This window comes from Phodopus roborovskii, unplaced genomic scaffold (genome assembly GCF_943737965.1).
Source record: "Phodopus roborovskii unplaced genomic scaffold, PHOROB, whole genome shotgun sequence".
In the NCBI taxonomy this organism is placed as follows: domain Eukaryota; kingdom Metazoa; phylum Chordata; class Mammalia; order Rodentia; family Cricetidae; genus Phodopus; species Phodopus roborovskii.
The window spans coordinates 18,257,459-18,273,413 of NW_026126514.1; the positions used below are offsets into that span (position 1 = coordinate 18,257,459).

Here is a 15,955-nt window from a genome sequence, read left to right on the forward strand (position 1 = left end):
ATAGTAAGAGGACACCCTAGCCAACAGCAAGGAAAACACAGTGTTATGAATATTCAATTACACAATTGTGCAGATTCTTGCCCCATTAAAACTGTATGCAAGATGCTTGTGCATGGGACTACGTGTGCTATCCTAGGCAAAGGTCCCAGTCTGAATGTTTCAAAGAGACCAGAAAAGGAAGGGACTACTGAACTGAGTATCTGAGATGGCCAGCAGGTCTGCCCTAGGCTGACCTGCTGGGGCACCAGCAGGTCCACGGCATGCTCTCCTCCTTGTTAGTGGCCACAGGTCACCCACACTATTCCTACTCTGTTTTTTAAGCTCTTTGTCTCTCCTCTAGCTGTGTTTTTCTTTTTTCCTTACATTTCTGCCACTAACCTTCACCTTCATTTCTAGGGTGCAGATAAGCATCCTTTGATGTTTTTGCTTTTGAGAGGCAAAGGTGTTTACCAGACTTGTACTTTTCAGTATTTATTGCCAGTTTTGTTTCTTCCCCACACCTGGGCTTGTCCTAGTTTCCTTTAGGTTTGCAAGTGTCTTAGGATGTTGAGGACAGACGTTTGATTGCTGAGGACATCCTCGGGAGCAAGTCTCCTATAGATTTTAGTAACGTGGATGCTGAAAAACCCATGAATACACATGAATACAGAGACACATGCACACACACATACCCAGTCAGCCTGCAGTCTGCAGAACCTTCCAGAAAGCGGAGGTGCTTTGTCTCTTTTCCAGCTCATATTCGTGTCTAGAATATTTACAGCTCCAATCTGAGCTGAGATTTGCAAGAAATATTATTCATGATCACGCTCTATAAATGGGATGTTGGCAAATGAGCCATAAAGAAAGACTAAAGAAAATGGCACTGCTTCTCATTTACTGATGGATTACAGTGGTGCACAGGATGAAAAGAAGGGCATTGGAGAGGACAGGGGAGCCAGCATGTGAGCCCAGCTGCACCCAGTTTGTGACAGTCCCAGTAAAGAGAAAAGGCACTGGCCACTGCCAAACCCTGGGGAAGAGCCCCTAGCCCACACTTTGAAGCAAGAACTAAGTGCTTGAGCTTGTTTATCACATCCCAAAATACAAGATGGAGGCTCTTTTTAAAACATCAAAACATTGGGGCTGGAGAGGTGGCTCTGCAGCTAAGACTACTGGCTGCTCTTACAGAGGACCCAGGTTCAAGTCCCAGCACCCACATGGCAGCTCACAACCAGTTCCTGAGTATTTGATGCTGTCTCTGATCTCCCCAGGCAACAGGCATGTACAGGGTGCCCATACATAAAAGCAGGCAAAACACTCATATACATAAATGAATTAAAAAAAAAAACTTAAAGAAATTGGACCGCGTGACTTCTAGTCTTCCATCAAGGAAGCAGTTTCATTGTTTGAGGGTGGAGACTGAACATTTTTGTTAGATTTTTTTTTTTTATTTGTGTACATGTATGTGTGTGAAGAGTATATTTGTATGTGCACATATGTGTGCATGGATGCTTGTACCCATGCCCGTGCTATGGATGTTGGGTGTCCTGTCTTAGCATTTTCCATCTTATTCCCTGAGACAGGGTCCTTCCCTCTACTTGGAACTCTATGCTGGCCACTAGCAACCCCAGCAATCTTATTGTCTTCATTCCCCAACTTCCTTCCTACCCTTCCAGCACCCCCACCAGGGAACTTCCTGCTTCTACCCAAAGCCCAGAGGTGAGTGTGACTATGCCCAGATTGTTACATGGGTTCTGGGGACTTGAACTCAGGTCCTCAAGTTTATGCAGCAAGTGATCTTAGCTGATGAGCTATCTCCCCAGCCCATAGTTAGTTTTTGTTTCCTTTCTTCCTTCCCTTTTTTATTTATTTATTTATTTTTCTTAGTTTTTGAGTGTTTGAGACAAGGTTTCTCTGGATGACCACTCTGGCTGTCCTGAAACTCACTCTGTAGACCAGGCTGGCCTCAAACCCACAGAGATCCACCTGTCTCTGTCTCCCGAGTGCTAGGATTAAAGGCATGCACTCTCAAAATCTGGCTCTTGGTTAGCTTTTTTAAATCACTAAATAAAAATGGGAGTGAGCATAGTGGGGAAAGATAAAATTCTAAGGAAATCTAGGAGAATAACAGACAATATAAAAATAACTGAAATCTAGGTATACACACATAACAGGGTGCAGACATAGCAACCGTCCAAAAACTGTCGCATGAATAAAAACACTCAAGCTGGAAGATTAGCATCTATGCCTGAGAGGGACAAGAGGGAAAAGCAGCAAGGAGCCATATCTGAGCAGAGCCTACTGCACCGTGAATACCTAACTTCTGTCTTGGGCCTCAGACTGCCCAGGCCTATGGTCGATGACGGTGCCCGAGTCCTGCGACCCCGACCAAGCTCCTTACCTCACTGCAGTCACCATCTGGGATGTGTGATGGCTTTGCTTCTTCATCTAGTGGCTCAAGCACTGTCACCTGTGCAAACTCTTCCACGGATTCTTGAAACTCGGGTAGAGATCTTCGTCCGTAGCGCTTTCCACCTCTCACATATTTGGGCTGAGCCTCTGGTGAGCAGAATGGACAAGGAGACAAGAGGTAAGGTCACATAACATGAGAAGGAGCCCCAAGATGACACTCCTGGGACACAGACCAGCCCTGGGGGCCAGCTGCGGTGACCATGGGTGCATGGGAGTCCTCGAGTTGGATGCAGAGCTGTTTCTACCTCTGATGGTCCCAAGTACCTGCATCTGTGTATCTGCAAGTTACAGAAGCAGCGTTGGCAGAAAGGAAACTGATTCAAAGGCGTAGACTGAGATCAGGAGGGCTGGGTGGGGCAGGTAGCTCGATTGGCAGAGTGCTCACCCAGCAATCACAAAGTCCTGGATTCGATCCCCAGCACCCAGTGAACCCAGTGGTGAACCCAGTGGTGAACCCAGTGGTGAACCCAGTGGTGAACCCAGTGGTGAACCCAGTGGTGAACCCAGTGGTGAACCCAGTGGTGAACCCAGTGGTGAACCCAGTGGTGAACCCAGTGGTGAACCCAGTGGTGAACCCAGTGGTGAACCCAGTGGTGAACCCAGTAATCCTGCACTCGGGAAGTGGAGGCTGGAAGTCCCGAGGCTCAGTGTCATCCTCAGTCATACACAGTGAGTTCAGGGCCAGCTGGGTCTACAGGGAACACCCTATCAAAAGGGGGGTACAGGAGGTGATGACATTGATTTTCTGTTCATTAGGCTGGTGGCTTTAAGTGTGGGAAGGCAAAAGAAGTAGAGAAAGAAAAAAAAAATCTAACCGAGAGACACTTTGTAGTAAGTCCTGGACCTTGTACAGCTCTGAAAAGTTAGTGTCCACCCAATCAGCATCACACACACACACCTCAGGGACCCCTTTGTTAACTTTTCCACTTTCTGATCTACCAGATAGGCAGAGCAACACAAAAGCAAAACTGACCCTGAGAATTCTAATCCACCATCGACAGCTCCTCACTTCTGGGAAACCTGCCATCAAGATTTTCATTATAAAATTATAGAACTAAGAGCTGTGACACAAAATAGTAAGTGGAAAGCCACATTGAGAAAAATGGTACAGCCAGGCGGTGGTGGCGCACGCCTTTAATCCCAGGACTCGGGAGGAGAGGCAGGCGGATCTCTGTGAGTTTGAGGCCAGCCTGGTCCACAGAGTGAGTTCCTGGACAGCTGGGACTATTATATAGAGAAACCCCATCTTGAAAAAACAAACAAGAAAACCACACACACAAGAGAAAAATGGCACACTGCTTCATCTGTTTTCAATGTCAGTGACGTGTAAATAAAGAGGAATGTGCCCAGGGTAGAGTCACCTGCAACTGTGAAGAGCTCTGGTGTCACGGAGTGACGCTTAACTTCAACAATTACCACTTTCACCTTCACCACCACCATCCCATCCACAGCACCATGTCTACAACCACCACCTCTGCTGCCACCACAGCCGCCACCTGCTCCACAGTCACCTCCACCAGCAAGCCCCTCATGCTCTGCTCTGAAGATTTTAAAGCAATAAAGATAAATACTTCACTTCGCTCAAATGCCATCCTCAAGCGCTGTAAGCACTTAACATAGTAGCAGGGCAATAACATATCCCATTAAAATACAATGGAATGCCAACAGTGTGTCCCCACAGACACACTGATACACTCTGGGTCCTGTTGGAACATGACAGTCTAAGCACGATTCAAAACTCAGACACGAATGGTTTAAATGAGGTGTGTACACATATCATCAGGGCAAGCATGGGTGCCCAGATACCATCTGAAGGAAAACCGCCCTTCTTTTATTCTCAGTGGAAGCATGACTGGGTTGGCGGACTTCAGCATCCCTGGGAGGGCAGATGGCCCTGTTTACCAGTCCACCTTCCCCCATACCCTTTCCTTGAGCACAAGCTCGGATTCTGTGATGCTCACAGATGTGGCCCAGCAGCATTCTGAAAATGCTCGGGAAAGCGAAGAGTGAAGTATTTATGATAGCTATTTGATTCCCAGCGATATTAATATACAGCTCTTTGTAAGTGCCGGCCATGTCATTTCATTAGAGATGGAGCGATTTTCTTACAGAAAGTGTTTAAGCAATCAGGCTTTGTATGGAAAATGGCATGCACCCTGGAAGATACCTTTCACGAGAAGAGAGTGTGTCAGCCTGTGCGTATTCAGGATCGGCACAAACACCCGAGCTACTGGTTGGCAGCTGACACCCACAGGTGCTGGTCAGACAGGAAGCAATGCAGAAGCATCCTTAATTTATTAGGTGTTCTTAAATTTTAGTGGCAGACAACGACAGGATATGCCATTAGTGACTATGAGGGCTTAGAAAGGATTAAAAGGAAAACATATAACCCAGGACTTTCCAAGTATTAGGACGAGGTTGTAGCTGGGGTTGGGATGGGCAGAAGAGTTCTTCCTGTGCACTGCACTGCTTCTGACATTTAAAATATGGGAAGCGACAGTCTCTTCAGACGCCACGAGGATGGAGTGCCTAAGCTTACCTGTGGGTGAAGTGGCCCCAGTGGCTACTACGTACTATTAACTTTCCTGTGACAGAAGGTAGCGTTGTTGTAATCTAAACAGCTCTTCTTCTAAACAAAAAAGGTGGCCAATTGTGAACTGCCCGGAAATGTTGCCCATTTGGGGGTTGCTTACTTACTTACTCTTTTTTAATTTCAGGAACTTTAAAACCTCTTAAATTACATTTTATTATAATAACCAGTTGCAAGCAAATTTTAAGTTAATATCTTCTATAGAATCTATATCTGTATATGTACATACACATACACATACACACATATATAATCAGCCAGCATGTGTGTTTCCGGTTCCTAAAAAAAAAAAAATCTTACTTGAATGAAACCGTTAGCATCTACGTAAGAAAGGTGGATTATTAAGGATTTCTTGTCAGTTTCCCAAACTCCCCCACGTGACCAATAAAAATTAGGGTCCACCGCAGCAGTTAGGAATTGTTACCCCTTAGAATCGCACGCTCACGTGTCCCTGTTCTACTGACACCATCAGCATCACTCACTTTATATGAAAGAAGGACAGACCCTGCATGAGTAAGAATGTCCAGAGGATGTTCACGGTTGACAGCCCTCGCTGTGGTGAGCATTTGAGCACCATGCTCCTCTCCAGTGATATCAGCTGGGCTTCCCGAGTTAACAGCAGCAGTCCAAACAGGAGGCCCCTGGGGGACTTTAAGGTGCCCTCAGACATTCAAGTTGAAAACTGCCCATCTCATGAAGAAACTGCCACACTGGGGCAAAGTTGATTTATTTTGGGAGTATACCCAGAAGTGACAGTTTCTCGGGGTTTCATTCTGGAACAACTTTCCTGATGCCAGGTAACTTGGGGTTCTTTGGTTTATGGCTTCCTTCAGCACAGGCCCATGCTCAAAGGAAAGACATGAACGGCTGTCCCGTCTCTGGAGGCTAGGTCTTTCAAGGGATATTCACAAGTCACTCTCTGTTCTTTCCCATTTCTATTTGGCATCAAGCATAACAATAAAATGGGGGAAGGGATGAGTTGAGGAAATGGCTCAGTTGGCAAAGTGCCTGCTGCATAGGCACGAAGACCTAAGCTTGGGTCGTCAGCACCCACAAAGCTGGACCTATATCCCAGCTCTAGGCTGAGTGACAGCAAAGGGTCCTGCAGCATTGCTAGCCAGCCAGCCTAGCTTTTCAGAGCTACACCCCTCTGAAGGAACTGCATTAGGTTCAGTGAGTGACACTGTCTCAAAAATTCAGGTGGGGCCGGGTGGTGGTGGTAGTGCACCCCTTTAACCCAATGAAAAGGAGGGAATCTCTAAGCGATAAAATAATCACAATGAATGTTATCAACATTGCCAATACAGACAGTGATAGCTTATCCTGTGCTACAGATATTATTCTACCTTCATTGCTAAATATTTTAACATGAATTATCTCTGTGAGTTTGAAGCCAGCCTGGTCTACAGAGTGAGTCCCAGGACAGCCAGAACTACACAGAAAAACCCTGTCTCAAAAACAAAAACAAAAAAATAAAAAACAGAAGGAGTAAAGAATACTCAGGAGGGGAGTGACAGAGGAAGACACTCAATGGCAACTTCTGGCCTCCAGGTGCATGAGCACACACCTATGAACACACACACACACACACACACACACACACACACACACATACACACTACAAGAGCTTCGGTAAGGGACATGGCTCTGAGGCCTAGTTTAGATGTCTGTTTTACTCCATAAACTAAGCGCCCGGTTAGAAGGAGAGGATGAAAGAGAAACCTGGATTCATGTCTCTGAAGATGATGGAGTAAGGTGGGGAAACTCACAGGCTCTACACGCAGGTGGAGTTAAGTAGGGAATTCAAAGGGTAAAGAAAGAAAGAAAGAAAAAAAACCCACTCATTTCCTTTGCACCAAGGGTGCCAACAAGCACATACGTTTCATCTTTATTCTATATCTCATCTGTCCCAAGAAGAGACGATTCAGAGATGTGACAGGTGCATGGATGACATGCGACCAGGAGGCCCGGCACTTACAGTAAAACTAAAATTGAAGTAGTTGGGCAGACAGTGGTACCCATGGTGGATGCGCCAGTTTCGGGAGAACAAGACTTGTGGCCTTGACTCCCCAGCGGCATGAGGAACAGCCGGTGTCAGGCTCACTTTCTCTCCCTTCTGAGACTGCGCCACTGGCTCCTGCATTCTGCTGGAGCATTTGCTGTTCCAAATCCACTGAATGACTGGCCAAAAGAAGAGAGATCTCAGCCTAATCGTGACTTCATCATGCAACACCCTCTCTGCACAAACACAGGTTCAGGGCCAAAGCATAACAGAGAACTTAGGCAAGAGTATCAGAGATGCCTTCAGTGTGAGTCCTTTACCTCACATTCACTGGACATCTGAGGGGTTATCTCACGTCTGTTGAGGGATTTGATGGACTTTTTAAAGAAATCATGTTTTAAATCAAACTTTTCTGAATAGCCTTAGACTGTTTCCAAGGATGAAGAAGAAAGCCTGGCCATTATAATACCAACATTGTTCTTCTGGAATGGCTCCCAAAGACCCTTCCTTCCTGTCTCCTTTCCTGGCTCTTTAGTGAGCCAAGGACATCATCACCTAGAGACACTGGGAAGACTGGTCCCTCAGCCCCCAGCTATGCCTCTCTCAGGGAGTGTGTACATCAGGTGTGTCTGCTCAGAAGGTCTTTTCCCAGCCCTCTCCAGATGACAGGATTTTAGAGTCAGTCCAGAGGAAAGGGCGGGGTGCTAGTTAAGGCCCTTCGGATGCATTTTTGTTCAACTGACAGGATTTCTGAACTCAACTTGAAAATAAGAAAGGATAGAAAATGAATTGCGTGTGAATCTCAAGACAAGCATCCCCAACAAGCTTTCTTGGGAAAAGGCTGTCATGCAGTCTATGAGGACACGCGGTCCTGCTGTGCAGCCCCTTACTGTGTGGTCTGACCTGCATCACCGCCACTCACACCCTGCCCAATCCTAGGGTTAGAAGAAGGCTTTGAGAGGTGCAGGACCACAAGGGAGTCTACATATGAGCAAGGCAAAGGGCTAAAACCCTAGAGCAACCAAGCTAACCAAGCTAGAGTGCAAAGACAGACAGGCAGACAGGCAGACGAGGGATCGGGTGGAGAGAGAGGGTGGGGGAAGAACTAGGATAGCATGGAGAGGAAGGGGAGCAAATGAATTGATAGTGGAGGAGAGCGGGAGGTACGAGAAGATTAGAGGAGAACAAGGGAAAGAGGAAGAGGGTCAGGTTAGTAGATGGGGAGGGTGGGAAAGAGAAGAAAGGCCAGAGTAGCACAGAAACGTATCAGAAGCCGTGTGGCACATCTTTTCCTTCCCAGAAAAGACATCAATCATTAGCTAAGCGACCTGACCGTCCCCGCCGCTTTCAGGTGTTGGAAAACTGGTACCTCATTCCCCAACTACTCCTCTCAGAGCCGTGCTCAGTCTTTCCTGGACGCAGTGACAGAATTCTAGGAGTAGTGTCTATCTCACTTCCTATCAGGGGGAGGGACAGAAGCACGATCCACGGAGGTCCTGATTGGCTCTGCCGGCTCTGGTAGGCTTTGAGGGAAAGCTTGCTGAAGACAGCAGAGGAGTGTGGTGCGGCAACGCCCTGGGCCGATTGGGCCAGTTCTATAGTCTGTCTCAGCCACAGCAGTCAAGGATCCATGCACAGGGAAAGATCTGTACCGATAGGAATTGCCCTGCTTCCCAGGCTTCTCTGGGAGGACCTACGGTCCTACACGAGGAGGCTCCACATCTGCCGCCACTTCGCAGAAGTGTTTCCCTGACTGAATCTTCCCTGTGACTCAAGGCTCGGCTCAAAATATTTCTTTCAAGGAACTTCTTGGCACAACTTTCATGGTGCCTTTTCTCCCACGCTGTTGCATAACTCATACTGACTGCAGCTTCGGGTCTGACAGTGGCCAGCCCCATTTTTCCAAAAGCACCTCTGTGTGTTAGGATTCCCTATCCATTTAGACTGTAACACTTCCTGGGCATTTATGCTTTGTGGGAAGAGCATGGGCATCAGAACCAAATGGACTGGAGAAAGGCACTCCTCCAGGGGGTTAGGAGTCCTTAACTTCATGAAGGCTTCATTCCCTCATTAAAGGAGGGAAAACTTGAGAGTCCATAGAGCAAGGTTATGGTCCTGTCTAGCAGCTCCTGTCACAGCAGCTCTAACCGCCCTGTAGGACAACCCTTCCACCCAGGCTTCTGTGGAGCTGCTGGCAGCCACAAGCTATCAGCGTAGGAAGAGGTACCCAGCAGTGGGCATCAGGAGGAGCAGAGTCAAGAAGAATGTCCCAACCCTCAAATCACAGCAGATTTCCCAGCCTCGTTTTCTCCTAATATGTCAGGTTAGTGGCAAATGCAAAATAAGACAGTTCATCTCAGTAACCAAAGCCGCCCTGATCTTGATCTTGGCCTAATTTTCTCTTCCCTGTTAGCTGCTTTCCCACTCATGGATAGGCTGCTATGAGAGGGATAAATCAATGCTCTAAAACAGCTGTATCCTTCATGTCCCCTGTGCAGAAACCTTCTCCCCCACTCACTGCAACGGAGGTAAAATATACTGGTACCATAACGTTATTTCATTAGCAAGAGTCTCAGCACCCTAGTTCCTAGCTTGAAGTAGCATGAGTATTTATAGGATACTGCATGGATTTTTAAAAGATTGCCTTTCATCCTTAGTAAAATTATCTCAATAATAAGGAGCCCTCCATGGCATTTTAATAACTGTTTAGTCCCTGATTATACACATAAACCACAATTTGCCTACTGACATGCTGCCAATGTTTTTTTTTTAACTCAACTGCACACACATTACCCAAAGTGAGCGTCCTTCTATACACATTCTTGTACATATCCGTGATTACTTACATATCGTAAAATCTGAGAGATGCATGCATTGATTAGCCAAGAGCATCATTACAGCTCACAGCAAAGGCTGTATGGTTCTACCTGATCACCAGTAGGCAGCGAGTGTTTCCAATTTCACAACTTGCAAAGACCCTCTTTTTGTTTTAGTTGGGATCTCACTGTATAGCCCAGGCTAACCTTGAACTTGTGATTCTCCTACCTCAGCTTCCTCAGCTGTCCAGTTGAGATGGCAGGTGTGCACCACCACACCCAGGTATAAACACTGGCACCTACCTCTATAGTTGATTTTGATGGCGGTGGTGTTGGTTTAGATGCTACTGACATCAGAAGAACCTATGTTCTTATCGTAAGCAAAGAGGGGACACAGACAAGCCCCTTGAGCTATCTGTATGACTTATCAAGCCTGAGGCTAGACTCCAGAGCTTGGCCTAGCATCTTTGCATGTGCTTGCAAACACACCTTTAATCACTGTAAATCAGGATCTAGCCCAATGCCCAAGAAACCCACTCTGCTGTGTGCTTGCTAAGTGAATAAAAGGAAGTGTTTGTTACATTTATGGCTTTTTTGAAAAATAAGGAAAACAACTGCAATTAAATGGAATGGCTCTTATTATTTTAAAGTTCCGTAAAAGAAACCACCACCTGCCAGAACAATGCCTCATCCTGTTTTCCTTAAATTACCTCTTCCAGATTGAGCCTCCCTCCCCCCCCCCAAACAAAGAAAGGCATTTTCAGGGGGTTTCTTGAATTATGCCAACATTTACTCCACAACAGAAACTTGGTGCAAGATGCATCAAAGACAGCCAAAGTCTCTAAAGACTGAAGCATTACAGTGCTGGGCCAGCATTTCCACTACAAAAAAAAAAAAAAAAAAAAAAAAAAAGGCTCCAGTGATCCAGAGCCATTACAAACTGAATAAATAGTTAATACGTTGTTGCCCCTCTCTTATTCCGGAAACATGACTTAAAAATTCAATAGCACACGCAGCTATGAGGGAGTCCCACTACTGTCACTATTAGTGCGGCTGGAAGCTACGAAGGACACCCTGCCATGTACAGTCCACTATCCTGTCTTTATCTACATTTCGTTGCCTCTATTACTGTTTTTTTTTTTTTAAACAGGAAAAACTCCCACAGTCTCAGAATTACTAAAGTCAGAGTTATGAAGATGCTGAAAATTATACAAGAGAAGTTATAAAGGGCAGAGCCCAAGACTACGGTGTTAAAAATAACGACTTAATTCCATACCCTCTCAAATCCCCCTAGAGCTGTGCTTTGTATTATTTATGTGCAGCTGCCTTTTATTAGAAGACAGAGAGCGTGAAGCACAGTGAGCATCTGCCCTTCAGAAGAACTTTACAGTGTCAATTTATGTTAAGTAAAAATCTTACAGAAAAAGAAAGCTAGTGTTTGTGGCTTTCCCTATAGATTTAAATAATGCCATTTAGGCATCAGGAGACAACATAAGTGACCCTTAAAGCTGAAAGGGGTCCAACCATTTTAGATACCAGCTGGTTAAAGGCCATAAAGGTGTGTATGAGGTCACACCAGTGAAGATGCTAAGCCAGTATTTTTGGCTCCAAGTTCTTTGCATCAAATCAACAAGACTTCGAGACTATAGCTTGGTCAGGTACTACTATAATCGTTGGTTGGGTTGTCAACTTGAGTGGATTAGGAAATGTCTATAATTGACGAAATGTGCGTGTGTGTGAGAGTGTGTGTCTGTGTGTGTGTGTGTGTGTGTGTGTGTGAGAGAGAGAGAGAGAGAGAGAGAGAGAGAGAGAGAGAGAGAGAGAGAGCATTCCTAGAGAGGACTGACATGTGAGAAAGTGATGGAGAGTAGCCCTCACCCACCCTTGATGTGAACTCTGCCATCCCTTCCAAGAGTGGCCAGTATTAAAAAGAAGCCCAGTGAAAGAGCTGAGAATGTGACACCCACCTCCCCTTCTTTGGGAGTGTGTAGGTACACTATGGCTACTGCTACTCTCCTCCAGAGATGTCAGACTCCAGTAAGTTTGACCTTTCAAGGGTCAGTGACTCTCCAGGGGTGGGCACATCTGGATTTTCAGTGCTAACTGGGAACCGCTGGACTCCCTGGCACTTGCCTCTGTAGTGTGCAGAAAGCCATTTATAAGCAGTATTTGTATATGTACATGTATTTGCATATTCCTTTGGTCCTGCTCCTCTAGAATACCCGTCTAATACAGACACGGGGTGTTTCGTCTTATAGAAATCTTACTGCTATCACTTCGTGATGCTCTGGATTTCTCAGCCTCTACACCCTAGCCCTGCCTGTTTAGTCTCCTTCCTGGGTTTGTCTTTTCTCTCAAAGTCCGCTGGGATTTCAGAAGATGTGACAAACTTCTGAATGTAGTGCCATGTGGTAAGAGGAGTTAAATTCTGAGCAGACAGGACACAGACAGCTCTGTCCTGACGGTCAGGCATAACCAGCTGCTCACTCCCTTCTGTCACCTTGAACCCCCTAGCAGACAGGCTGCACAGAGGACCTGCTCACCCCCCTGAAGGTTAAGTCTTTAAACTAGAGGCTGGGGAGATAGCTCAGCAGTTAAGAGCACTTACTGCTCCTGCAGAGGACTGGAGTTTGGTTGCTAGAACCCACATGGTGGCTCACAATGACCTGCTACTCTAATTCCAGGGGATCAAATGCCCTCTTCTGGCCTCTTTGGGCACTGGTTACACATGGGGTGCACACACATACATGCAGGCACACAGATATAAAAACAATGCTTCAAATTAGGTTCTGTACGTGTTGGTGACACAGTACTAGCATCTTCCCCTGCCATCTATTCATGGGATTTCACATAGGCTCTGCCCTCTTTATACCTCCATTTGGCTCTTTCCAGCCCTAAATGCTGCAGTATATCATTTTTGGGATGATAATTATCATGAAGGGAGAGGTAGGGGTGAACTCAGATAGCCTGCTACATTGCACTTGAGTCTTGACCCTTCTGTCTCTACACACACGAACCAGTCAGTCTGAGTGGGTAGATTTCAAATGGGTGGGAGCATGTTTTGGTGTAAAGAATGCCTTGATAGCCACGAGCAACTGGAGGTACTGGGAAGACAGAGGCCAAAGACAGACAAAGCAGGGAGTGTGGGAGTCATGGGCCATGACCCATGCTTCCTAGTAGATCACTCAAGCCACTGTCTGCATTCTTTGGGATTTGTATCCCCCTAGGACAAGGGATAACAGCATCACTGAAACCCTGGCTGAAATGTCCTGTCCATAGGGATCTTACTGTTGGATTAACTGGGGACAGTTCTGTCACACGATGAAATGGTGACAATGCCTTCTCTGTGTGGTCCTAAAAGACTGGTCCACATGGCGGCCTCAGTCTGTACCGTAGTGTAGCCCACCTGCAGTAAAGGAGCCGCCATCTGCAGCTAGCTTTCTCCGCTTGCATTTTTGGCAGTTCCCAAGCTCGCAGCCACCCTGAAGCTCTTCCTACTGCCAGGCTCCAACACAGCAAGACTCTAGGGGCAGCCTTCTCATGTGTGTTCACCAAAACCTGAGTTTCTATAGTGACAGTTTTCTGTCAGATGACAGTATGGGTTTTCAAGGAAGGATGGCAACACTGCCCCTTCCCAATCCACACGAAAACACAGGAGGGCAATGAAATCATTTAAATTGCCCATCCTCATATCAGCCCAAATCTACCACTCTATCCAGGGCCCCCAGATCTTGCAGAATTGCTATCAAGACACCAAACTTTTAAAAACCAATAATACCAATAACATGTGAGGTGCCACAGGTAACAAATGTCCGTGTTCCAGCAGTGGTCACCTATAGACATTCTGCTATTAGTCTAGAAAATTTTGAAGAATGCAAGAACCTCTCCCCAAGGCTCAGTAGGAACCTCCAGGGAGCTGTGTCAAGCCTAAAGCCCAAGGACAGCCTTACTAAGGTAGATGCTATCAGCAAAAAAGGAGGTGGGGGGTGGGGCTCAACCCAGAACCCAAAAACATTGTTAAAGATAAAGCCCAGACGCATGAGCCAAATCTGTACTTTCCAAAGAACAGCGGAGGCCTAGACCAGTGAGGAGAAGAATGGGTTCCTATCTGTGTTCTATGTAAATAGACCACACTAAGGGACTGCACAAAATGCTAACGATTCTTGCTCAGACTGGACTATAGGGTTTTGTTTTCTTTTTTAAAGTCAGGTTTACAGAGGCGTAATTCATGTAGTACATTTTACCCCTGTATGGGTGGGAAAAGTTCATATGATCATGGTACTTCCATTACAAGAGACAGAAGTTACAGCACTCTCAAAATTTCCTGATGCCCATTCCAGTTGGCCCTTATCCCTAGCCCATGTCAATCAAATGACTTCAAAATTCTCTATACTTAAATACGAGTTTCTACACTTTAGAATTTCCCTCAAATATTTATCATATTTTTTTGATTTTTAAGACATGCACACACCAGTGCCAGATTTGAACACACTTAAATTATAATACATTTTGTCATCAATAACATTTTAGGTTATATTTGGCAACACTTTTCTCTTTTTGAGATATGTAACTATATATCTTTTTTTTATATTTTTTTTCTTATTTTACATACTGATCCCAGTTCCCTCTCCCTCCCATCTTCCCATGCATCTCAATGACCCCCTCTATCCCATCCCCCATCGACTCCCCAGGGAAGGTGAGGCCTTCCATGAGGGATCATCAAAATCTGTCAAGTTATTTGGGACAGGGCCTAGGCCCTCCCCTGCGTCTCTAGGCTAAAGGAGTATCCCTCCATGGGGAATGAGCTCCTGAAGTCCATTGGTGCACTTGTAACTATATATCTTACAATACATGGTACTCTTTAAAAAAAAAAAAAAATCAATGAGGTACAACATTTATTCTTCTTTCATGACAGTAACTTAATATTTACTAAGGCTAACTGTTCTTCCAGGTGCTAGAAAAGCAGATGCACTTGAGAGTAGGGATCACACTGTCATGTGGTAATGTCTATAACAGGGTTTTCTGCTCAGTGGGATCACATAGAATTCTCTCTTGCTGGCCACGTTTCTTCTTTTGGGAAACTTCCCCCAAATCATATGCTCACACAGACACAGGAAGTAAGGCTGAAGGAGCTAGCATTCAGCTTTACTCCTCTCTATCCAAGAATGAGTTACTGCTATACCATCTGACACTTGCCTAGGAATAATCCAGTGATTTCTTCCTTAATGTGCTGCTGTGGTCGAGAGGTCTCATTTTAGTGTTTAACAGCTGCAAGGCTTTCATGACGATATCAAAAAAGAAGTCTCCAGAAATAATGGCTCCATCTATGAAGAGCAGATGTCCCAAATCCCCCACATGCATACTTCAAGGTCCTCACATTTTTCCTCCAGAAAACTTTTCAAACTTTTTGGGGGAGGAAGGAAGAGCTGGGGATTGAACTCAGGGCCTTGTGCATACTAGGCAAGCTCTCTATCACTGAGCTATATCCCCAGCCCATCCATGAATACCTTTTAAAGGGGAATATGGAGAAGAAACATCAGTGCTCTTACCTGACTCCTGAAAGTGCTCCTCACTGGATAGAGTTCTAGACAAGATAAGTATTAGTGCTTCTTTAAATTGGTCAAAATGTACCTAGAAAGCAATTAAAAATAAGTTTAAAATCACTCTTCACAGCCCCAAGAATGCAAATCCATCTGCAAGGTATCTGAACTGTTCGTTCCCATCCTGACAGCTTTGAAGCAAATCATCACCCACGTCTGTTCTGTTTTTTCCTTCATCTCTCTAAATGGGAGGGAAAAATGGGATGGTTCTTTCTGACATCCAGTACCATGAACACGCTGGCGTTTACACAAACACCAGGATCTACTCAGCTGCCAAGGAGAAAGTGAAGCTAGCAAACCCTCTGTAAACTCGGGAAAAGATACATTTTGACTCTCAATTCCTGTCACCTTTTAAACAAGATCAGAAGAGAAAGGCTTTAGGTTTGACAGCAGGAAAAACTTCCTAAGTAAATGACCCATTGTCACGTGGGCCATGGACTCTTTCATCTCAAGGTAGTCTAGAAGGGAGTAAGCTCTTGTGGGGAAGATTTTAAAT

General features: G+C 45.6%; 1 protein-coding gene across 1 annotated transcript in view; it reads right to left on the minus strand.

The window, feature by feature from the left end:
- Positions 1-15,955, minus strand: part of Nin (ninein) — a 96,736-nt gene that overhangs the window by 58,534 nt on the left and 22,247 nt on the right. The window contains 2 exon segments of the mRNA XM_051195942.1: positions 2,381-2,538; positions 15,409-15,490. Coding sequence (XP_051051899.1) covers positions 2,381-2,538; positions 15,409-15,490 — 240 coding nt within the window.